This window comes from Euphorbia lathyris, chromosome 6, assembly GCF_963576675.1.
Source record: "Euphorbia lathyris chromosome 6, ddEupLath1.1, whole genome shotgun sequence".
NCBI lineage: Eukaryota > Viridiplantae > Streptophyta > Magnoliopsida > Malpighiales > Euphorbiaceae > Euphorbia > Euphorbia lathyris.
In genome coordinates this window covers 46,843,902-46,869,617 of record NC_088915.1, presented here as the reverse complement: position 1 = coordinate 46,869,617, position 25,716 = coordinate 46,843,902, and the positions used below count along the sequence as shown (strand labels likewise).

The following is a 25,716-nucleotide window of genomic DNA, read 5'->3' as shown; positions in this document are numbered from 1 at the left end:
GTATGCACACATTAGAACTTGAACTTGAGATTTAGCGCTATTCAAGCCAATCTTAATTGGTTTAATTGTATTTCTTAATTTATATGAAACAATCTAGAATGATTTATATAATAGAAGGATTAATAGTTTTCCAATTTTTGTTATTTACTCCTTGTGTATTACAATAAAGTACATCAAAATAGTTTGAAATTAAATATTTAAACCTTGATAAAAAATTATTGAAAATTGTAAAAATTCATTTTTTTCCACTAATATTAACACCTTTAACTTAAATGAGGGTAATTTAGTAGTAAATCATTTGTAAAAATTTATTTTCCAACCATTTTAATTATAACTTTTTAAATCAAGGGCAAGTCGTAAAATTTGACTTAAAAAAATTAATGCTTCAACGGAGATTAGGGCCAAATCTTACGAAAAAGTTTGAAACTTGATAATTTAGAAGACTCTAAATTTATATTTGAATATGTACAACGATCCTACTTAATAATTAAACAGTGACTCCTCCTCTAATATCAGTGGGTGTATGTTAGGCATATTAAAATATGTATATGGACATGGAGATCGGATACGGACTGAATTTATCTGCAGCTGCATTAAAAAATGGAACAAAGGATCTTGAAGCTCGAAAATCAACTATGAATGGAAATGGGAGTAGGCTTATAAAATTTCTGAGCATAATATTATATAATATCTTCAAAGGCACTCTAATTTTATAGTAGCCAGAGAGAGGCAGTCTTGAATGAGCTCAAAAAAAAAAGCTTGCAACTCTCCCAATGGGGAAATGGAAGGTAGTGGGTTTTGGGTTTATGGCTTTTTGGGTTTTGAGTGTAAAGGCAATGGCATGTGAGTTTCCAGCTATTTATAACTTTGGTGACTCCAATTCAGACACTGGTGGAATATCTGCTGCTTTTCAGCCTATTCCACCTCCTTACGGCGAGGCTTTCTTTCATAAACCTGCTGGTAGATGTTCTGATGGCCGCCTCATCATTGATTTCATTGGTACACACTCTCTTTTCCTCCTTTTCTTTCTATCTGATTATTTCTAATTGGCTTCAGTTGGTATTTCTTGCAGCTGAGAAGTTGAAGTTGCCTTATTTGAGTGCTTACCTGAATTCAATTGGAACAAATTATAGGCATGGAGCCAATTTTGCAACAGGTGGATCCACTATTAGAAGGCAGAATGAGACTGTTTTTGAGTATGGGATTAGCCCCTTTTCTCTTGATATGCAGATTGCTCAATTTCAGCAATTCAAATCAAGGACTGTTCATCTCTATAATGAAGGTTTCATTTCTTCGAATTAATCAACTGTAAACTTCATTGGTATCCTATTTTTTCGAATTAATCAACTCTATTCATTGTGCGTTTAGTGAAGAATACCCCAGAGGCAGAAAAACTACCTAGACCCGACGAATTCACAAAGGCTCTTTATACTTTTGATATTGGCCAAAATGATCTTTCTGTAGGGTTCAGAAAGATGAGATCCGATCAGCTTAGAGCTGCATTGCCAGACATTGTAAACCAGTTAGCTACAGCAATCCAAGTAAGTAGTCTAGTCATTTTAGCTTTCCTTTCTACAGCATATATATCAAGGTTAACTGTACTAATTTATAACCAAAATGTTTCAAATGTTGCATTTAATGATGATTATAAGAAACACTAATTGGTTAGTATACTTTGTGAATCAGCATATATATAAACAAGGAGGAAGGGCGTTTTGGATACACAACACCGGGCCCTTTGGTTGCTTGCCTATGAATCAATTCTATGTTTCCAAACAGCCTAATCTTGATGAATATGGGTGTCTCAAGGCTCAAAATGAGATGGCAGTAGAGTTCAATACCGAGCTCAAGGATAGAGTAATCAGGCTAAGGGCAGAACTACCCGAAGCTGCAATTACTTATGTGGATGTATATGCTGCTAAATATGGGCTTATCAGGCAAGCAAAGACTTTAGGGCTAGCTGATCCTCTGAAGGTTTGCTGCGGGTACCATGTTAATTATGAGCATATATGGTGCGGTTGTAAGGGAATGGTGAACAAAACTCAAGTACATGGAGCACCCTGCAAAGACACTTCGGTGTTTATAAGTTGGGATGGTTTGCACTATACTCAGTCTGCAAATCGTTGGATTGCTGATCGTACACAGAATGGTTCGTTGGTTGATCCTCCGATTCCAATTACTCATGCGTGTCATAGGAAGTGATCTTAGGAGTTTTGTTCTCTATAAAATATAAAAGATGTCAAAGCAGAAGAAGGTACATGCTTGCTCTTTCTGGTTCTCAAACTCTTACTGCAAAGGGTTCTATTTCAGCTTTTTTTATGATCAATATCAAAAGGGAGCAAATTCTCTCACATATAAGCCAATGAATGACAAGTCTACGATCTAATTTGAGTATTTTTATTCTGTAACTGTTTCTTTTATCTTTCCTCTATCTAGAGAAAGTTTGTTGTATAAGCAAATCATTTAGGAAATTAATGAAATCTCTCAATTCTCAATTCTCAATTCTATTTCTTCTTCTCTCTTTCTCTTCCTTACTATCTAATTCTTTTTCTACCCAATTGACGTCAGGACTCTAGTTCTGACATTAGTATCGGAGATAACCTCCTTGGCCTATACAATCTGTACGGTCAATAACCCCGAGAAAAAAACTCGAGCAGCCATTAAAGTCCAAAAAGAAGCGATGGAGACATTTGAACGAGAATTCATATCTCAACTTCTGGAGATCAATGAGTCCACTGCGGCTCAAGTGCACATCTTACAAGCCTAGATGATGGATTTTCTAATAGAGAATGAATCTAACTTCTACCCAAACAAACCAGTATCAACTAGGGCTCTAAATGAATCGAGCCGCTCTGGGCTCGATAAAAGCTTAGCTCGATTCGGCTCATTTTATAAATGAGCTGCTCGTGAGCACGATTTATTGGCTCAGTTCGTAAACGGGCCGAGTTTGAGCAGGTCAAAACTCGCAAGCAGGCTCGATTAGAACATTTATGAACACATTTTAATTTTATAGAAAACTATATAGTTTTATATTATTTTACAAATATCTAAACTTAATATTATTTCATTTGCTATTAGATGGGTTCATTTACAAACATAATAAATAAGTAATAGACGAACTATTTGTAAGCATCTTGTTTATTTATTCACAAACTTTGCTCGTGAGCTTGTTTATGTACACAATTAAAGAGCTATTTGCAAGCAAACTTCATAAATATAATTAACGGTTGACTCACAAACAATTCTAGTTAGATATTTTTCTTAATGAACCAAGTTCAACGAGGATTTTGGGCTCGAAACAAGCTCGAAGCTCGGCTCGAGCTTGTTTATTTTCTAATGAGCTGAGCCGAGCTTGAGCAGGCCAAAGCTCGTCTCGGCTTGATTACAGTCCTAGTATCAACTAATATTATCAATAATCCAGATAAACGGTGAGATCCATTGATGTTTAATTAATAGAAAATAAGTAATAAATAGGATAACTGAATTGAGAGCACCCAATTCCCAATCTACCAATAAGGCAGATCCTCTGCTAATAGCATCCAAACAAGAGAAATATCTCCATAATACCTACCCTCACAATACCCGTTTACTTTACATATATCACCCCTTTTTCCAGCCAACTAGCCAATTATACAAATCTCATAACTAACTTCCTAGCTGCCAGCTCACTCCCCCAAATAACTAACCGGTGGGCCTTTTCTTCCTTCTAGTGTAAACCTTCCATTCCTCGGGCATGCTGGATTGATCTAACACATTTGCGGTCCTTTCCTTATCAATACCACCGTCTTCAAAAAGATTCTTTTCCTCAAGACCAATAGTAGGAAATTCTGCTTGTATGATAAATGTGTCCTCCCAAATCGCGTTGTCCATCAGCTGGCCTTTCCACTGAATAAGCCATTGGGAGATGGTGTCCCTGTGTTTTTTAGCAACCCGTTTGGCTAAAACCGCTGCTGGAATCATTGTATCAGATGTTAATTTTCAATTAAGAAGGAAAAGGTGTGGCGAGCGAATGCTGTCCAATAGCTCGTTTCAGTAGAGAAACATGAAACACCAGATGAATCTTACTAGTATATGGTGATAGCAACTTATAAGCAACATTTCCAATCTGAGCAACGATGTGATTTGGTTCATAAAAACGAGGAGCCAACTTGGGACAGATCCGACACACGACAGATTGTTGGCGATGGGGTCGCAATTTCAAAAACACCCATCCCCCTCCTCAAAGACCATGTTACGAATGTCACAAATGTCATTTGAGTTGACGAATTCCTTCATCCCTGTCTTGTAACTCCCTTCACCGCCTCCACATGTTGGGAATCATGTTGGAGAGCTGGAACTATGGATTGTAACTAGTGGTCATGTTGGAGAGCATGCACAAGATTTTAATGGAAGAGGATCACAAACCAACTGTGCAACCACAAAGAAGGTTGAACCCTCACATGAAGGAAGTCGTCAAAGTAGAAGTGATAAAGCTTATCGAGGCATGAATCATCTACTCAATTTCAGATAGTGTGTGGACCAGTCCTGTACAAGTTGTTCCAAAGAAGGGAGGAACCACCGTGGTCCGAAATGAAAAAAACGAGCTCATCCCTACAAGAACAATCACTGGATGGCGAATGTGCATCGATTACAGGAAGCTGAACGAAGCAACACGAAAAGATCACTTCCCATTACCATTCATCGACCAGATGTTGGAGCGACTAGCTGGTTATTGTTGGTCCCGTGTAATGTAGTATGATTAGTTCCAAGGGGGGGGGGGGGGGGGGGGCGTTAGGAACTAATATAACTTTTTCGCTTAATAATGCTGACTTAATTAAATGTTTGATAATTTAACTCAGTTTCAGATCAGCAAGACTGAGTGAAGTGTGAGACAACTTTAATCAGATACTGACTAGAGCTGTTTCAATTGTGAGTTGGGAAGTAACACTTTAGGTCAGCTTCCAACTCAGCACTCTGATTACTCAGCGTCGACTTGTACAAATTATTTACTGAGTAATTTAGGCAGGCAACACATACATATACATATATATCAAGAGAAAAGGGTTAGAGATTACTCAGCAGACTTATCCTGGTTCGGCCTGACCGCCTACGTCCAGTCCCCAGAATCCCTTCGGGCTTTTTCAATCCACTACTGAGCTCTTTAAAGGTAGAGCACAAACCATTTACAATAGCAACTGAACACTATAACCGAGTGCTCAGATTTTCTCTACCACTGAGTACTATAACCGAGTACTCAGTTTCACTCTAATAACCTTTACAATTGATACATAATTGTTCTCACAAAACGAAGAACACTTTAGATGAATATAATTCACTCTAGACTTTTACACAATGATTGGAATTGGGTGTAAGAACTTGCTTTTTCTATTCAGACAGCTTCTCTTTTGGAATTTTTGACTTGGTGAAGATTTTGCTTATCTGTTTCTCTTGTATATATTCGGCAATGATCCAAGTGATGAACTTGTCCATTTATACTGAATTTTGAAGCTCCAATGATTTGAAAATCCGACATAGCCGTTGATAAGAACGGTCTTCTTTCGTCATGCATTTGCCAGCTTCCAAAACCACAGGCCAATCCTGTCTTCTGATTTGCGCAGGAGGCAGGCTTGCCAGTTTTGTCTTCTAGCGCCAGGTTCGTCTTCTAGCGCCAGGTTTGTCTTCTAGCCAAAATCCAGACGGTCCATGCATCTCGAAAAGATCCTTAATCATGTTTTCGAGGCTTCTAATTTTTTGCTGAGATTTGTCGGACCTTGTCTTCTAGTAAACAGATCATTGGCACTGTCTTGATGAATACACAGCTTGATTGTTCGACTTTGCCTTTAAGATTTCCTTTTTCGGGACTGAGTTACATCTTACTCAGCTTCTTTGATCAGCTTTGCTTTCAAGCGTTATTCCACAGAAGACTTTTCTTTTAATGAGGCTGAGTTACACTCAACTCAGCTTCTGCTGTGTGTCTTTGCTTATGCTGACTTTGTTCTGTCTTTCCTTTTATGAACACTTAGTTCTTGTTCTCATTAGTTAATATACTCAATATTGAACAAACATATTAGTACAATTAAATCAAAGCACTTAAATTTAATTGTCTTAATCATGGGATTAACTTAAATAATTTTGTCAAATCAAAATCATGTGGAAAGGTGTTTCAACAAACTCCCCCATTTTGATGTTGGCAAAAGTATTAAGGAACTCAGTGTTGAGCATCTCTCATGATTGATGACCTTTTTATTCTTCTGAGATTACTCCCCTGTAAGGGTTGCATCTGTTGACTAAGTTCAACTCTAAACCTTCTAAGATCTAATTGAGTGAATCTAAGACTTAAGTCACTGACTTAGTTCAATTCTAAACCTTCTAAGATTTAATCGAAAAGAGCCTAAGGTCAGCTTCCGAAGAAGGTCAATACTTGGAACATATGGTCATTACTCAGTTTTGATACTTATCTATTTTTAGATATCAGAGGTATTACGTTAAGTTCAGGCATCCGAGTTGGATTCATTTATCAAGGTTGGGGTGCACTGAGTATGATTTACTTTGTTTATTCTCTATGTTCACAAGTTTTAATTTGTTGTTCAATGAGTAGTTGTATGTGACAGATCAACATATAAACACAGCAAGTAAGCATCACATATATAAAGACAGTTTGGATAAAAGATGCTTATATATAAAATTACTCAGCTTAACATGAACATGCCATAAAATATAAGTTACAAGCAAAGACTATAGACTATTGCTAGTTATATTTCTTGATATTGGCTTGAACTTGATTTGACTTGGGTTTGGTTTGGGCTGTTCGTTGTTGCTGAGTGTGTTGGGGTTTAGTGTCTTATAAGACAATTGTTCTAGGATACAAACTTAATGTAAATGAAGTGTTCTTTATATCATTTGTTTTAATGAGATATATGTTTTATAACTATATAAAGTCAATCCCTTTTAAGAACTAAATAAAGTCTAATAAAAGGAAATCCGTAAGTTTGTTTAAAGTGATTATAAAGTGTTCATACAAGCATGAAGTGAGACGAAACTTTATAATAAACTAATAAACTTAAAACCACCCCAAGTCAAGTAATATGTTCAGGATTGACATATCACTGTTGAGACTTGCATGTAACAATGTCTTCTGTCCGACAGAAAGCTGATCTCACAAGCTTCATATATACAGATATCTGGACAGTTACATGGATCCGATGAAAAGAAGTTCATTAGGATTGGGGACCCGACTTGAGATAACAGGATGGGTAGATTCATCCTTGTCACCTGTTCATCTAATTGGTATTAATATGTATAAATAATCCTCAGACTCAAAGGAATGTTAATTGGTATTCTGGATTACTGAATGTGACGCTTTGATCCTGTTGTAACACGATCCTTAACAGAGATGACTCTGGGGTGTGAACAGCAAACGTTGGGTATCACAGGAAGTGATTGCGGGATCGTTATACATTGGATTGAGCATTTATCACTCCCGATAAATGGGAGATATGTCCATGGATCGCTTGTGGAAGTCTTGACTCTAAATCCTTGCAAGGTGATAGCTTAAGATTGAAATACAGATTTCTCTTAACCTATCTAATTGGAGTTGACTCGGCCTAGACAAGTAAAACGAACATCTCGATATATGTGACTTGACATTATCTATAGTCATAAGATTCAGTTCAAGGACGTAGCTGATAAAGGATCGAATTATACCGTAACTAATACGGAAAGGTCAACGACAGAATCAACCTGTCTTCTTATAGTTCTAGGGGAATGATTACGGACTTGCTAATCACATACTTTGTACATCATTCCGTTATGCAAAGATTAAATATAATTCTTTGAAAATTAATTTAATAAGTTGCATACGGCTAGAAGCAATAAGAACCTAATGGGTCACATATAAGACTTGGAACCCAAAAGAGAGACAAATGTTAATTAATTAACGGAAGCCCAATTGAACCTAATAAGGCCCAATTACTCAAGGGGGGCGATTTTATGCATGGTGATGTATAGATAATTAGTTTGATTTTATTAATCCTAATTAGATTAGGATTATGAATTAAATTAATTAAAGGATAAATAAATTAGGAGTTTTAATTAGATTATGTTACTCCTATTATTATCCAATAAGGTTATTATTGTTATCTATTATATTTAGATATATTAATGGATAATAATTAAGAATTCTATTCCGAATTAAATTCTTATTTCAATAACCTAATTCTATCTAACTTAGGATTAGATACAAGAAAGATTATAAATACCCCCCTATAGGATTTTTGAAATCCAACCCTGAGAAAATAGAGAGAGAATTTCGACCCCTAGCTCGAGGACGAGATTTTCCACCACTTCCTTCCGTTCAATTGATTTTCATCTCTTTCTCTTTATCCTTGATCTTGTGTTGATTAATTAGAGACAATCTACTTTGGTTGTTATAAACGGTTGATTCTAACTAGATCTTCTATTGTTTTGTTTTGTGCTCGGGAATTCGAAGTAAGATTTGTGGGCACTTCGTTTGCAACGGTAGATAGAACTTCTGAAAGGTATTTCTTCTTATCCCTCTTTGTATGAAATAACGATTAACGGATCTTGGGGTTAATGGAAATAGGTTAAAATTTTTATATATCCGATGCTATACGTTAGCTTATTTTCCTTCAGTGGTATCAGAGCCTGCGTTAAATCCGTTATTTCATATATGAAAATTTAGAAGTTTTTCAATCAGGTTGAATAAATATTTATAGTTAGGTTAATTAACAAAACTGTTTTGATTAATTAGTTCTAAAAGATAAATAAGTTTTAATTAATTGTTAATTAAAATAAATTATGCACATGTTCCTAATAATTTTGGTTGATAATCATTATAACAAAATCTATTAGTTTTATGGTTAGATTGATAAAATCAGTTTTATTTATTCTAAAAGATAAAACGGAAAATCTATAATAGTTTTTCCTAGTTTCTGAAAATCGTTTTAAAACTGATATATATATATATTCGTAATTTAAAAAAAAAAAATTTACAGCAGCTCGGGTCGCGCCTTACGGCGCGACCCGACTGCTGTCGCGCGGTTGCTGTCGCGCAGCAGCAACCGCGCGCGGCGCCTGGCCGTCACTGCCGCAAGGCAGCGGCGGATCAGACGCCTAGGGCTGCTGCCAAACGGCAGCAGCCCAACCTCGGACCCGGCCCGAGACCCACTTGATTTTATATCGTTTAAAATTAGTTATATATATATATATATATATATATATATGTTTCAGAAATTAATAGTTTTCTGTTTTGATTATCGAATGAAAATTTATTTAAAAGTTTGTTTTACCTATTTGTAAATCAAAATATTAAATGAATTGAAATCAAAATAATTGGGACGTGCATAATGAAAGTTTTGTATAGAAGATATGAAACTGTTAGAAGTAAAATTGGATGAAAGTTAATTTGATGAGTTAATGTGATTAACCTAAATATTACATAAAATACTTATGTAATCAACCAATTAAATTTATTTAATTGAGTCTATGCATGTTTGGAGTTATGGACATATTTGGACCCTCTTTTAGTCTTTTGGTATTTTTGAAATAGGGCCTGCGAGTCCTACCTTTCTACTATCTATTGTAATTTCTCCTCTCATCTAATTCCCTTCAATTTAATTGAAGTTTTCTTTAGTAGTATAGAAATTAATATGTAATTTCAAGGCGCCATGGAGAAGACGGAGGACCTAAAGAGAAATATGTAATAGTTAGTATTTCCTTAGGTTTGGCCTTTTATTCCGTCTCTGGCTCGACGAAATAATTTAGATGATATGTCCATAACGCCAATGTATGTGTCTGATGTATGCTAAAGCAAATCAAGACTAAGTTAGATTATGAGACCTAAAATAAAATCCCTCATTAAAAGTTAAGTAAATAAGCAAGTTATTAAAATCGGTTGTCCCTCCCTAATATTATAATTCAGCCGGCAGTACTGAGGGCCTTTGGGTTGTTGAGTAAACTCAAGCTCGGGGTCTTATGGTAACACCTGAATTATCGAAAATCATTTTTCATGAATATGGGGTAATACTTAAATTAGATTATGATAATTGGATGAGTAAACTCATGTTTTCATAAACTAATGGGCAATACGGTTGGGATTAATATGAATAGCATATTAGTTACTAATGTGGTTAGTAACCCAATAACCTAGGAATCACATTAAAGATGTGATTGATTACATGAATCTACCTAACGAATGAGACTAGCTTGTTGAGTAAACTCAAGGCAAAATCTCAGGAGTTAGGATCCTAGCTCACTAAAGGATTTGTGAAATTCTTCGAATTAATATGGAGGGCTATTAATTTGGCAAAATAGTGGGAGCGATCTAAAATAAACTAAAAGGCCTATAATTTTAGATTGATATACTTTAAAGAAAATGAATAATATACGTTTACTCTTTCTCACTCTCAGTTTTAATTAAACACTCTTAAAATCATGACTAACACCAATCTGCAAAACATACTTACCGATAACAAGTTGAACAGTTCAAATTTCACCGACTGGTATCGCAACCTCAAAATTGTTTTGAAGTTGAGAAGAAAGGGTATGTACTTGATACACCGATACCCCCTTACCCAATGGATGGTGCTCCCTACCAAGAATTTTATGCTTACTTGAAGCATAAGGCTGATGACGATCAAGCGGGAGACATCATACTTGCATCTATGACACCGGAATTATAAAGGCAACATGCAGATATGGATGCCTATTCCATGGTCAAGCACCTAAAGGAGTTATTTGTGAATCAAACTCGGTGCGAACGCTTCGAAATAACAAAGCAGTTATATAGATGCAAGATGAAGGTGGGCACATCTGTAATGGCGCGCTGTGCCAAGATGATTAGCCTTATCACCAAGTTTTCTAGTATTGGAGATGCGATGGACCGGGAACTAAGTGAGAACTTACTTCTTCAGTCCCTCCCCAAGAGTTACTCGCAGTTCATCATGAACTACCAAGCGAGTGGCTTGCAAACCTCTCTTGAAGAGCTTGCAAATATGCTCGAGACAGTCGAGCCCAATATAAAAGAAAACGAGGAGATACCAGGCCTTGCTATTGAAGGATCAAAGAAGAGGAAAAGGATCTCTCCCGATCCAAACCATCCTAAGAAAGACAAGGAGGCCATGCTCACCGAAGCAAAGGGAAAGGAAGTAAAGAAGCCCAAAGGCAAGTGCCACTATTGTGGTGAAGTAGGGCATTGGAGGAAAAATTGTTTGCTGTACCTAGCTACCCTCAAGAAGGGAGAAGCCAGGACCTCAACATCTGGTATGTTTTATATTGAAATAAATACAATTTCACAGTCTGAATCTTGGGTACTTGATACCGGATGCGGATCTCATATTTGTACAAATATGCAGGAACTAAATCAGACTAGGGAATTGAAGAAAGGAAGCATAAACTTGCGAGTAGGAAATGGAGCAAGAGTTGCCGCCCTCGCAATTGGAGATTATGTTTTAAATTTGCCCTCTGGGCTTGTAATAGAATTAAGGAATTGTTTGTACGTTCCTCAAATGTCTTGTAACATTATTTCTATTAGCCGTCTTATTGACGACGGTTTTCATATTTCAATAAAAGACAAACATTGCGACTTTTATAGAGATTCGATTTTCTATTTTTCAGGAAAATCACAAAATGGGATTTATTTGTTAGATGACAAAATTTCTGTTTTCGCAATTGATACCAAAAGACATAAGCTAGATAATTCAACTTACTTGTGGCATTGTCGTTTAGGCCATATAAACAAAAGACGCATGCTTAAGCTACATCAAGATGGGCTTATAAATTCAATTGATCCTGAATCATTGGAAACATGCGAAGCATGTTTAAAAGGTAAAATAACAAAGACACCCTTTAGCAATAAAGGTGAACGTGTATCAGACATCTAGGACTCATTCATTCAGATGTATGCGGTCCTATGTCAGTCCAAGCAAGAGGAGGATTCAGATACTTCATTAGCTTCATAGACGGCCATATCTGATATGGTTATATCTACTTGATGAAGCACAAGTCCGAAGCTTTTGAGAAATTCAAATTCTTCAAGAATGAAGTAGAAAATCAATTAGGAAAGAAAATAAAGACACTTCGATCCGATCGAGGTGGCGAATATCTTTCAGATGATTTTCTGAATTATCTAACTGAATGTGGGATATGCTCACAATGGACACCTCCCTATACACCACAACACAATGGTTTATCCGAGAGGAGGAACCATACCTTACTAGATATGGTACGATCCATGATGAGCATAGCATTACTTCCAAAGACATTCTAGGGCTATGCCTTAGAAACCGCCCTCTTCACCCTAAATCGAGTACCAACTAAATCCGCTAATTCCACACCATATGAATTGTTCGTTGGTAGGAAACCCGTGTTCTCATTCATGAGAGTATGGGGTTGTTCAGCATTTGTCAAACGCATTGCGTCCGACAAACTAGATTCTAAATCTGATAAATGTTTCTTCATTGGATACCCTAAGGAAACTATGGGATATTACTTTTATCATCAAGATGATCAGAAAGTAATAGTATCCAAGCACGCAACCTTCTTAGAGAAAGAGTTTCTCGAAGAAAAAGAAAAGGGAAGCATGATTGAACTTGATGAAGTTCAAGAACAAGAAACACCGACTGAAACAACAGAAGCGGTTGAGGAACCCGATGCAGTCCCATTAGATGAGACTCAAGTGCCACCCCTTCGTAGATCACAAAGAGTTTGTGAACTCCCTATTAGATATGGTTTTCTAGTGGGAGATGATGATGAGGTTCCCGTGTTAGACGACGAACCCGAAAACTACGAAGAGGCTCTTAACAGTCCAGATTCTAAAGCATGGCTCGAAGCCATGGATTCTGAGATGGATTCCATGTACACCAACCAAGTGTGGACTTTGGTTGATCCAACCGAAGGGATAAAACCTATTGGGTGCAGGTGGATCTTTAAAAAGAAGACTGACATGGATGGAAAGGTTAGCACCTACAAAGCTAGGTTAGTAGCGAAAGGATATCATCAAAAGCAAGGAATTGATTATAACGAAACTTTCTCTCCTGTGGCTATGTCCAAATCAATCAGAATAATGCTTGCTATTGCCGCTCACTATGATTACGATATTTGGCAAATGGATGTGAAAACAGCTTTCCTAAACGGAAACCTGCTTGAGGATGTATATATGATGCAACCTGAAGGTTTCATATCAAAGGATGCAAACAAGGTTTGCAAACTTCAGAGATCCATTTATGGACTCAAGCAAGCATCTAGAAGCTGGAACAGGCGTTTTGACGAAACCATAAAACAATTTGGTTTCGAACAAAATTGCGAAGAAGCTTGCATTTACAAGAAAGCAAGTGGGAGCTCTGTAGCATTTCTGATATTATATGTGGACGATATATTATTAATGGGAAATGACGTAGCTCTACTACAGTCGGTAAAAGTATGGTTATCTGGTAACTTCTTAATGAAAGACCTTGGTGAAGCAGCTTATATACTTGGTATAAAGATCTACAGAGATAGATCAAGAAGGCTGCTCGGTCTTTCACAGGCTACATACATCGAAAAGGTGCTAAAGCAGTTTAGCATACTTGAATCGAAACGAGGTAACTTACCATGATACATGGAGTAAAGTTAAACAATCATCAATGTCCTAAAACCGATGATGATAAGAAGCGCATGGCTGTAGTCCCGTACGCCAGCGCAATCGGTTCGATTATGTATGCTATGTTATGCACTAGACCTGACGTAGCGTTCACGTTAAGTATAACGATTCGTTACCAAGGAAATCCGGGAGACGAGCACTAGATTGCCGTCAAAAACATTCTTAAGTACTTGAGAAGAACTAAAGATATGTTCCTAGTGTACGGAGAAGGGGATCTGAAAATAGAAGGATTTTCAGATGCAAGTCATCTCACAGATGAGAACGATTTTAAATCCCAATCAGGATACATGTTTATCTTGAATGGGGGCGCGGTCAATTGGAAGAGTTCCAAGCAAGGAAGCGTAGCTTTCTCTATGACCGAGTCAGAGTATATCGCTGCTGCGGAAGCAGCAAAGGAAGAGGTTTGGATTAGGAAGTTCATTACTGAACTTAGTGTGCTGCCTGACATTGTAAATCCCATTACACTGTACTGTGATAACAATGGAGCCATTGCGCAAGCAAAGGAACCACGGTCTCATAATGCATCCAAGCATTACCTAAAGCGATACCACATTGTAAGAGAAATTGTGGCAAGAGGAGATGTGAGAATAGAAAGAGTACCTACAGAGGACAACGTTGCAGATCCGTTGACAAAGCCCTTAACCCAGAGAGTACATGATCGTCATCTAACTTCTACTCCGATAAGTTATAGAAACAATTGACTTTAGTCCAAGTGGGAGTATGTTGGGGTTTAGTGTCCTATAAGACAATTGTTCTAGGATACAAACTTAATGTAAATGAAGTGTTCTTTATATCATTTGTTTTAATGAGATATATGTTTTATAACTATATAAAGGCAATCCATTTTAAGAACTAAATAAAGTCTAATAAAAGGAAATCCGTAAGTTTGTTTAAAGTGATTATAAAGTGTTCATACAAGCATGAAGTGAGACGAAACTTTATAATAAACTAATAAACTTAAAACCACCCCAAGTCAAGTAATATGTTCAGGATTGACATATCACTGTTGAGACTTGCATGTAACAATGTCTTCTATCCGACAGAAAGCTGATCTCACAAGCTTCATATATACAGATATCTGGACAGTTACATGGATCCAATGAAAAGAAGTTCATTAGGATTGGGGACCCGACTTGAGATAACAGGATAGGTAGATTCATCCTTGTCACCTGTTCATCTCATTGGTATTAATAGGTATAAATAATCCTCAGACCTAAAGGAATGTTAATTGGTATTCTGGATTACTGAATGTGACGCTTTGATCCTGTTGTAACACGATCCTTAACAGAGATGACTCTGGGGTGTGAACAGCAGACGTTGGGTATCACAGGAAGTGATTGCGGGATCGTTATACATTGGATTGAGCATTTATCACTCCCGATAAATGGGAGATATGTCAATGGATCGCTTGTGGAAGTCTTGACTCTAAATCCTTGCAAGGTGATAGCTTAAGATTGAAATATGGATTTCTCTTAACCTATCTAATTGGAGTTGACTCGGCGTAGACAAGTAAAACGAACGTCTCGCTATATGTGACTTGACATTATCCATAGTCATAAGATTCAGTTCAAGGACGGAGTTGATAAAGGATCGAATTATACTGTAACTAATACGGAAAGGTCAACGCCAGAATCAACCTGTCTTCTTATAGCTCTAGGGGAATGATTACGGACTTACTAATCACATACTTTGTACATCATTCCGTTATGCAAAGATTAAATATAATTCTTTGAAAATTAATTTAATAAGTTGCATACGGCTAGAAGCAATAAGAACCTAATGGGTCACACATAAGACTTGGAACCCAAAAGAGAGACAAATGTTAATTAATTAACGGAAGCCCAATTGAGCCTAATAAAGCCCAATTACTCAAGGGGGGCGATTTTATGCATGGTGATGTATAGATAATTAGTTTGATTTTATTAATCCTAATTAGATTAGGATTATGAATTAAATTAATTAAAGGATAAATAAATTAGGAGTTTTAATTAGATTATGTTACTCCTATTATTATCCAATAAGGTTATTATTGTTATCTATTATATTTAGATATATTAATGGATAATAATTAAGAATTCTATTCCGAATTAAATTCTTATTTCAATAACCTAATTCTATCTAACTTAGGATTAGATACAAGAAAGATTATAAATACCCCCTATAGGATTTTCGAAATCCAACTCTAAGAAAATAGAGAGAGAATTTCGACCCCTAGCTCGAGGACGAGATTTTCCACTGCTTCCTTCCGTTCAATTGATTTTCATCTCTTTCTCTTTATCCTTGATCTTGTGTTGATTAATTAGAGACAATCTACTTTGATTGTTATAAACGGTTGATTCTAACTAGATCTTCTATTGTTTTGTTTTGTGATCGGGAACTCGAAGTAAGATTTGTGGGTACTTCGTTTGCAACGGTAGATAGAACTTCTGAAAGGTATTTCTTCTTATCCCTCTTTGTATGAAATAACGATTAACGGATCTTGGGGTTAATGGAAATAGGTTAAAATTTTTATATTTCTGCTGTTATACTTTAGCCTATTTTCCTTCAGAGTGTGGGTGCTCGGGATAGCAGAAGTTGAATTAGGAGGCTTTTGTTGAGTTCCGGCAGCTGGTAGTTTGGCTTTACTTTTCTCCCCCGGTTTCTGCTGAGTTCCGGCAGCTTGGCTAGGTTGGCCTTTCTCCCCCGTTTTGCCAGCATCATTCGATTGAAGGGGAGGTACAAGGAACTTCTCTTGATGAACATCATGAGTCAGTATGGATGAATAGTGTTGCATTTGACCCGTACTTTCGCGAAGACCCTTAAAAACTTGCACGCCATCGGCCATACTTGAAGTTGGGATCTTAATATTTGCCCTGAGCATGCTGAGTAGATACTCAAGAGATTTCCCAATCCAAGTAATTGAGTCCGTCATTCGGGCATAAGATTGATAATACATCTTGAGCAATGCAGAATCATACGAATGACGCTGAAGGTTAATGTGTCGGACATGTGCAAGGGTTGACCTGGTGCAGTGTAAAATGTCATTTGTCTTGACCTGGCCAGTGTCCATATCTTCTTTGCTTAAGTTGAGTAGGTGAATGGCTTCACCAATCTGTTCAATTGAGCACTGAGAAGAGGAGGAGATAAGTTCACGAGCCCCGGTTAGCTCGGCAGTCAGCTGGTTAAAGTGATGAGTGACCTCAGCAGAAGTGGCAGATGATGAGTTTGCAGCAGTTAGGGCATTGATCTTCCCTTCTATGGAGTTCATATGATTGACCATCATCAGCTGAAGTTCGGCCAGCTTGACCATAAGTTCCTGTTTGGGCTGCTGAGAGACTAAGGAAGTCATGACACTCATTAGTTCTTTGAGACCCTTAAGTTCGGTCAGAAGTTGAGTGACAGAGGAGAATTGAGTTGGCTCAGCAGGAATAGACCCAGCAGCATCGGCTTGAGACTGATCTATGGCTTGAAGAAGCATATGCGCTGAGTTGATGATTCACCGACCTGACTCAGAGGCATTGAGAAAAGTGTAAGAATCATCTTCAGTTTGAGTTAGCATAGTCTCATGGGCCGTTTCTTTGTTAGTACCAGATGGAGGAGGTGTTTGGTGTTGCCCGGAAGTAGAAGTGCCAGCTTGATCAGTGGCTACACTTTGTTTATTTAGACCAGCACCAGGAGCTAACTGATTTAGAAGTTGCTCAGTAGATGATGGAAGTATTTACTCAGCAGTGTTATTTACCTGCTCAGTGTCAGTCTGAAGTTGAGTCGAAATTAGAGGTTGAGGCAACTCAGCACTGTCCTTAGCATATGGAGTTTCCTTTGCTAACTCTTGATGTTGAGCCCCAGGAACTTCGAGCACTTGCTCAGTTGAAGGTTGAGAGGAAGTGTCGACAGAAATGGGACCCTTAGTGGCTTGTTCCTCAGCTTGAGAAACAGAGGCTTGTTTTTCTTTTACTTGGTCTGGAGTGGGCTCAGTGATGGTGGTGAAGAATTGAAACTGAAGCCCAGTTAGGTCTATGATTGGGTCCCTTAGAGGTGATTCATCCAGCAGGTCTATCACGCTGGGCTTTAGAGCCTTTTTCTTAAACCTCTTTTCTGTACTACCCTTTGGAGTTTTGGTTGGAGGAGAAGGGTCAGTAGCATGAGAGTCAAGTGACTCAGAGGAGAAGTTGAGTCCTAAGTTAGTGTAAAGGTTCTCTTCAACCTTATCCTTCACTAGAGACTTAGCTCTTTCCTCATTAGCTTGCTTAGCAGCAGCTGTGTTGCTCGGCTCAGCATACCCCATTTTATCAGCTTGAGGCTGTTCCACAGTATAGTCTTGTTTTTCCTCCTGATCACATGGAGTCTTTTCCAAATCGATCTATTGAGCTCGCAGGAAATGACAGTCAGTGGGAATGACGAAGTCGATGGGGTTGGATTCTAATGGTGTCATCCCAGAGTTCTTCTTCCTCTTTAGGGGTTGCTCAAGAGTCTCCTCACTCTCTTCGTCAGGGTCAGCTCGTTCCTTCCTTTTCTCTGCTGACTCTGCCTTCTCTTGTGCAGTTTTCTTTCCACCAACCACTACCTTGATTTTCTTGGCAGTCTTGGTAATCTCTTTGGCCAGTGGGGTTGAGGATTGGTCAGCTTTTCTTTTTCTGTCCTGCCTAGTTCGCTCAGCAGGTTCTATGTCAATCACAATTTTCTTTCCTTTCTTTGACAACTCAACAGCTGTCACTTCATCATCACCCTCAGCAGTTTCTTCTTCAACTACTACCCCTTTTCCTTTCTTAGGCTTGATAGGCTGATGATAGGGGTCAAAAACCCCTGTCTTTGGGTACGGTTTTAGGATGGTTTTTAGCATTATTTCATGAATAAGCGAGCAATTCTCGCATTTATATGCTTTTGTGTGAGTTAGTTAGAAATTGGAAATGTTTTATTTACTTTTCGTTGTTTAGGCTCGTTTTTTGGTTATTTTAGGCAAATATGGCCAAAATAGCATGTATGTTAAAATTCCATTATCTTTTATAGCTAATTTATCCGCTAAAAGTTGCACCAAACGGAGTGTCTACTCAAAATGAGCAATTGGCAGGTCAATTTAGCCTCGGAACTAATGTTATTTGGAGTTTTCGTGCATGTGCAGGCTAAAGCAGGAACGAGTTCGGGTGAAAATCGCGTCTCGGGGACCCCTGGCAGTCGCTCGGCGAATTGAGCATCGGTGAGCAGCCCAGGCGGTGCTCGGTGAGCTGCCCAGGCGCTGCTCGGCGAGCTGCCCAGGCGCTGCTTGGCGCGCTGCTCGGCGAGCTGCCAGGCACTGCTCGGCGAGCTGCCTAGGCACTGCTCGGCCGAGCTGCCCAGGCACTACTCGGCCGAGCTGGCCTGCAGGAATTGGTCAAAAATCCCAATTTTGACCCCACGACTCCACGACCGGTCCCACGACTTCCTACCGACATAAGGACACGAAATAGGTCAAAAAGAGGGCCCGAGCTACATCTATAAATAGAACTTTTCCATTGTAAATTAGATATCTTTTTATCTTTGTAATTTTCTTAGCTTTCACCTTGAGAAATCCTCTCCACCTCCTCCATATCCTTCAAACCTCCATTGAAGACACCTCCGAAGCTCCACTCACCGAGGATTGCTCAAGCTCCATCCTTAAGTCCTAGGAAGACGCCTGCATTGGTAGACAGGTTCCCTGAAAGGGATTTTTCTTCTTTTATATTCTGTCTAGCCTCTGATCCATGTTATGAATCCTAGGCTCATTGTATCTTCGTGACAATACTTTTCATCTTTGATATATATTATAGTTTTGTTTATCCAATTGTTTTATTGCTTTAATCTTTGTCTTACGCTTTGTCTGATTGGTTTAACTCATTCGATAATCCCAAAATTAAGTTGGCACATATTGCGAGCTGAATCTGACCTAGTCAGTGCCTATAGGATTGACGACCCTATAGAATATTAAGCCTAAATTGCTGAGCCTTAGAGCTAGTTTCGGCCTTACAAGGGAATCACGAACTAGGGACCTCAGGAGGATAGGTAGGGTTAATCGCCTCGGACACAAGTGACTTAGATTAGGTTTTAATTCCGTTGTCTAAACAAACTATTTTCATTATCATCGTATCCCTTCACGTTCCTTCGGATAATTACATTGGTAAAAGATCACCTAGGAGTAGTTTAACTTAATTAGGGGTAGAGTAACTTAATTAGGCGTAGAATAACTTAGTTAGAATTAGATAACTTAGCTAGGATTAGTATAATTCAACCTAGGAGTAGATTAACTTAAGCAAAACCAAACTCAAAACCCCCAAAGCCTAGATAACATCTGAAACCAAGTAGCTTGATACTTGCAGAAATAAATCATGTGGACGATACATGGACTTATCCAGAATTTTATTACTTGATAACGACGGGGTACACTTATCCCTTAGAACGGCCCCATCGTAAAAACCGCTGGGGCCGCGTCAAGTTAGTTAGAATTAGATAACTTATTTAGGAGTAGTATAATTCAACCTAAGAGTAGATTAACTTAAGCAAAACCAAACTCAAAACCCCCAAAGCCTAGATAACATCTGAAACCAAGTAGCTTGATACTTGCAGAAATAAATCCTGTGGACGATACCTAGACTTATCTAGAATTTTATTACTTGATAACGACGGGGTACACTTATCCCTTAGAACGGCCCCATCGCGATAAACGCTGAGGCCGCGTCAAGTTTTTGGCACCGTTGCCGGGGATTTATTTCTTCTACAATATCGAACCAAAGGTCGATTTGTTAGTTTAGGCATTCTTTGTGAATATCCTTTGTTTATATCGTTTATACCTGTTTATATATAATTCTTTATAACTTCTATACTTGTTCATATCTTTTGTATTTGTTCATAACCATATACTTTTACTTATCAACTTTTGTGCTAGAACTTCACTTTTTCTCAGGATTCTCTGATCAATGAATTGGCAAGAAAGAGTCGAGTGGCAAGCTCAAAAGTTTACTATCCCATCAAGACAATACATTCATGCCCTGGAGAATGAGGCTCCCAATCCCTCCATGGCTGAGTTAAATAAGAAAATGGATATCTTGATGGCGAAACTGAGCCTCAACACCAATGAAAATGTAAGTTTTGTGGGTAATCACTAAAGGTATAATTCTAACCCTAATTCTTACAGCTTTTATGGTAGTGATTGTAGGAGACCTCAACACTCAAATCTGTCCTACGGGAACCCTAACATGTTGAGGCCTCCAAATAGGTTTGTTAATGAGCACAGGGAAAATGAATTGGGAATGTTCCCTTACGAACAAGCAAGCCAAGTTCCTCCACAACCCTCTAGCTCACGAGATGAGGTGTTGTCCCTTTTGAAAGGAATATCAACCCGACTTACAATCAACGAGGAGGTTTGCAAGGACTTGAGCAACCAATTGGCTCAAATAAACCATGAGATGCAAGAGCAATCCCGAGATGCTCTCCCAAGCATAAAGGAAAACATAGAAATCCCACAAATGGAATCAGCTCAAGCCATCTCCTTGAGGAACGATAAAAAGGTAGAACCAAGCCCACTGTCACATGCATCACTCAAGGTAAGTGAGGAACCGGAAGCGGTAAGCAACCCCGGTTCAAAACCTAAAATCCTAAATCATGTGATAGAAATAAATGATCAGATCGAAGCTTGTGTATATGAACTACCTTTTCCTCAAAAGTTAGAAAAGTTTGGATTTACTCCTTATTCAGAAGTTTTCATTCTCTTCGACCTACCAAGAGAATCCAAAAGGGAGCAAACTGTAGACACCGAGTCGGAGGACCTGTGACGAAAACCTGTGAACAAGACGGTCGAAGTGGTTGATTCTGAAAGTTTTAAAACAAAAATATATAATAAGAAAAGAAAAATTAATGTGAGTTGCGGTCGTCAAGTAGACGGCTCGCGAGTGCTCAGCGACGTGGTGCGAGCGCCTAGCGGCAGCTGACGCATGTCCGACGACAGTTGGACGTGCGCCCGGCAGCGCGGGGCGCACGCTCGATGTCCGTTGGGCGCGCATGTCCGGCAGCACGGAGCGCGCGCTCGACGACCGTGGAGCACGCATGCCCGACAGCGCGGGCGCACGCCCGACGGCCGCTGGGCGGGCGCGCCCGGCAGCCGCTGGGCGAGCGCCCAGGGACGTTGGGCGCGCGCGCCCAGCTGGTTCGGCGTACGCCCAATAATAGTTGGGCGTTCGCCCGACCATGTTGGGCGTTCGCCCAACTGACTTTGGGCGACGTCCAATTTTCTTCGGGCGTCGCCCAAAGTTCCGGGGATCCGTTTGCCTATATAAGGCATGGATCCCCATGCATTTAGGAGGACTTTTTGGGAGGAGCTTCTCACTCTAAACATTTTTAGAGAGAGAAAATCTTTTTTTGGGAAAAAACATTTTTTTCCCTAAAAATTCCAAATTTCCTAAAAGTTAAAATTTTACCAAAAACGCAAAAACACCGGAAAAGCACGATTCGTGGAATCAACCGACTTCAACCGTCAATACCGAACTTGAAGTATTATCCGAGGACTAGACTCGTTTTATTTATTTCATTTATTTTATTTTCTTTATTTATCTTTATGTTATAATTTTATTTATTTAGTTATTCATTTATTTATCACGTTTTATTTAATTCTTCGTATTTATTTATCCCGTATTAAATAAAAATTCGGTTTTGTTTTAAAATAAAAAAACCTCGTTTTAATATCCCAATACGAACCATGATCCGATTAAAAGGTAGTTCGGGTATTAAAAACGTTGTAATTATAAGTTTTGAAAAGATATTTCCGAATAACGTTTTAAAATAAAAACGTCGTTTTAGGAAACTCCGTTATAGACTATGATCCATTTTTGGTAGTTCGGAGATCCAAAACGATTGAATTAGATTTAATTTAAAGCTTTTGAACGAATCTGGAAAGTTTTGGAGTGCTGCTGTAATTCTACCTTTTCTGTCACTAACAGCAGATTGGCGACGGATTTTTCGTCGGTAATCTGCTGGAAACCGAAAATCACCATTTTTACCCTCCTTTCTCCACTTTTTGACGTTTCTACTTATATATATATGTATATTATTATGTAATATGTTTATAAAAATTATTTTTTAATCCTATAACTATTTATTATGTACTATATATTTATTTATTTCATGTTGAAATTTAATTCGTTTGGATTTAATATTATAAAGTAGTATATATGTATATATATATGGTTTTTGGCTCATTTGAATTATGTTAGTTATCATTGGGTAAAACTATTTTGGAGATTAAATGTTATTCTTCCCATTTATAAACTTGGTTCATTGTTTTTACATATTTTGAATTAGAATAAAAAAGGTATTATATTTAGTATTCTTTTTCACTTTCTTTGTTATATCATATAATATTTCTTACTTATTTTCATCTATAGATATATCCCTATTTTTAGATAAAACTATGTATATATGTATTTCTATTTTATTCTTGTATATATGTATATATTCCAAATGTGTTCTACTTGGTGAATTTTGGTTTAATTGGTTCATTGTTGTAATTATGGTAATGTTAAAGGTTAATTGAGTGAAAAGGGGAAAGTAAGATCACAAAAAGGGAGTTTAATTTGCTTATTTAAACTTAAAGTTTTCTAGATATTCCTAAGTGTAAATAACGTTTTCTCGACATTTTTAAACCATTTCTTAAAACATCATGTTTTAAAACCTTAGTCCGTTCCAACGACGGATTAAACGAACCTTGTAATTAGAATAGCTTTTAATTGTAAATAATAGAGTTTTGAATCGTTTTCTTAAATGATTTGTACAAAGTAAATTGACTTGTATGCCTAACCACGTTTTCGGGTTAAAATTCTTTATTCCATGTCTTCAAACGCTCGAGTCGTTCCAACGGCGGTTCGAGTAGAGGCCACATATATAAACGGGGTTTTGAAACGTACCTAAATCGTTCCAACGGCGATTAAGGTACGAACCAAGTAAATAAACTCGTTTTCGGGGAGTGAGTTTAGTGTAGAGTTAACATGTGAATCGAAGCATAAGACACACTTGTAAAATAAATTAATTCTCCCTTCTCCCCCTCTCTCCTTTATAAATTTATGCAAAATGGGTGATTCTTTACCAAAATGGCTTTCAATAATATATGCTCAAAACGGTTTCAAAACGAGAAAGAAAAGGTTTCAAATGAATTTTAAACTTAAAGAAATATGCGATTAGTCCGTTATCGCCTAACACGCTGAGTAGGAGGCCGGTGGTTCATAACCGGGTGATGTCGGGGTGCCTAGTAGCCTCTCTCCGGAAAGGAGCTAGCCTTCTCGGCTCATACCTAAGTTTTCCGAACCCTCACCGGTCTCCCGCAAGGGATCGGTGTTCATTTTCCCATTCGTGGGTGGTGACTCTTCCATACTCCGAGCTCCGGTCCTGCCGAGCATCTTGATTCCACGATTGGTTGCTTTCGGCGCTAATCACCGCTTACGTCGCCATGAGGTGTCCACCCCCCGGTCCGCCCAGGAGATTAGGCCGCGGCACCTCGTCTAACAAGTGGCGACTCTGCTGGGGAAGCGAGAAATTTGATTCGAAAGGCGTGTATTAAGCCCTTAACGGGGACGGATCGTATTATTTCTTTTCGTATGCATTCATAAGCATTATTGCAAACCTTTTGGGTAATTTCCGCGAAACCTCTAGCGAGAGTCCATTCGTCGCTCGAAAGAGGCTAGTGTAAGTTCCCCCTTACAGTAAGGCGCCAAAGGGTCCCCATCCATTCGTTAGGGGCGAATTTGTGCGGTCCTGTGAGGTCCCACGATCAGCCGTGTCAGCATATAGTAGCCTTAGAAGTTGCCATAGGATTACCCGTTACCATTTTTGATGTGATAAATGAATCAGTTCGTGTTTTCAAATTGCCATGATACGTGTCTACTCCTAAAATATGTAAAGAAAATGAAACGATACGTTAATATATACTCTTAAACCGACATACAAACTACCCCGAAACATCGAAACGATTCGAACTAAAGACGACTTAGTCATCTCGTATGAATGAACTTGTGCGACCCGCCTGGTCCCTTTCCGTGTCCCGAAGAAGGCACATGTTTAGGAAATTTGTTGTGACGTAAGCACGTATTAGTTCAAGTCACTTTAATATCAAGGATAGTTATATCTCGATTCAAAAGGCTATATTAACAGTAGCCGTTATTCACATTCTTTAAATAGGTTGGGATAAAACGAGATTATGATGAAACGAAAACAAAGAACATTTCTGTTTCGAATGACCCCGTTGTAACGTAAAGAGTTTCGCAAACGTGGCCCGTCCCTTCCGAATAAAAGACGAGCTCTTACGTTATGCCTTGTGTTGTTCTTGAGAGAAATGGACGTGTCCGCAAAGGTGACTAAGAAAACAAAAGAAAAGCAAAAATAAATAAACGACCAAAGTCATTCTGTATCTACGATGTATACCCATCCCAAGGGTAGTTAAAGAAAATGAACCAATACCGTTGAATACGTGTCTCGAGCCGGTATGTATACCGTTTAAAATCACAAAGCCAAATTAAGCTAAACCGCATTATCGCACCATATGGACGAGACTGTGGCTTTGACTAACGACTCGATCATTTCGACCGTTACCAAAACTGCAAGAAATATGGCCCGATTAGCGTGTTTGCTCAATTCGTGTCTAAATGAGGAGAGCGGTAATATCCCTGCTTCGAATAAACATGCGATTCAACGAAACATTGATTTTCTATAACCACACTAAGGTGATATATCCCGTAGATTGGAAGGAATAAAGATTTATTGTTAGTCAAAAGATTACCGTGCGCTCAAATAAGACTCGCCGTCTTTTCACATAGCCAAAACGAGCAAACAGATTCTTAACGCTAAAAACAAACACGTTACGCAATGAGTCTGTTCCTTAAAATGAAAAGTGCTTTCATCACTGAATGAACACGTGGTTACGTCTCTCGATAGATCCAAAAAGATCCCGTTGTAATCCAAAAATCGAGACACAAACCCACGCGAATAAAAAGGAACGAGTCATTGCCAATAACGAACGGTTGGACTGAAAGAATAACTCGTACCACGTCTAAAAACCGAGATGCGCTCAAAGGGAGTCAAAACCCGAACTAAAGCGTTTCGCAAAATGA

At 38.3% G+C, this 25,716-nt stretch overlaps 1 protein-coding gene across 1 annotated transcript; it reads left to right on the top strand.

Moving 5' to 3' along the window:
* The first annotated feature begins 591 nt into the window (after nt 1–591).
* On the top strand, nt 592–2,450 carry LOC136233396 (GDSL esterase/lipase At5g14450-like). The gene is made up of 4 exons (XM_066023033.1): nt 592–999; nt 1,073–1,282; nt 1,369–1,541; nt 1,687–2,450. The coding sequence occupies exons 1-4, from the start codon at nt 774–776 to the stop codon at nt 2,200–2,202; spliced, it is 1,125 nt and encodes a 374-aa protein (XP_065879105.1). The 5' UTR covers nt 592–773; the 3' UTR covers nt 2,203–2,450.
* The last annotated feature ends 23,266 nt before the right edge of the window (nt 2,451–25,716 follow it).

Bases quoted from the DNA above. Each gene is read 5' to 3' on its own strand.
- LOC136233396 (XM_066023033.1), top strand. From the start codon at position 774: ATGGGGAAATGGAAGGTAGTGGGTTTTGGGTTTATGGCTTTTTGGGTT. The intron at 1,000-1,072 runs GTACACACTCTC...TATTTCTTGCAG, and splicing joins CCTCATCATTGATTTCATTG to CTGAGAAGTTGAAGTTGCCT. The intron at 1,542-1,686 runs GTAAGTAGTCTA...TTTGTGAATCAG, and splicing joins AGTTAGCTACAGCAATCCAA to CATATATATAAACAAGGAGG.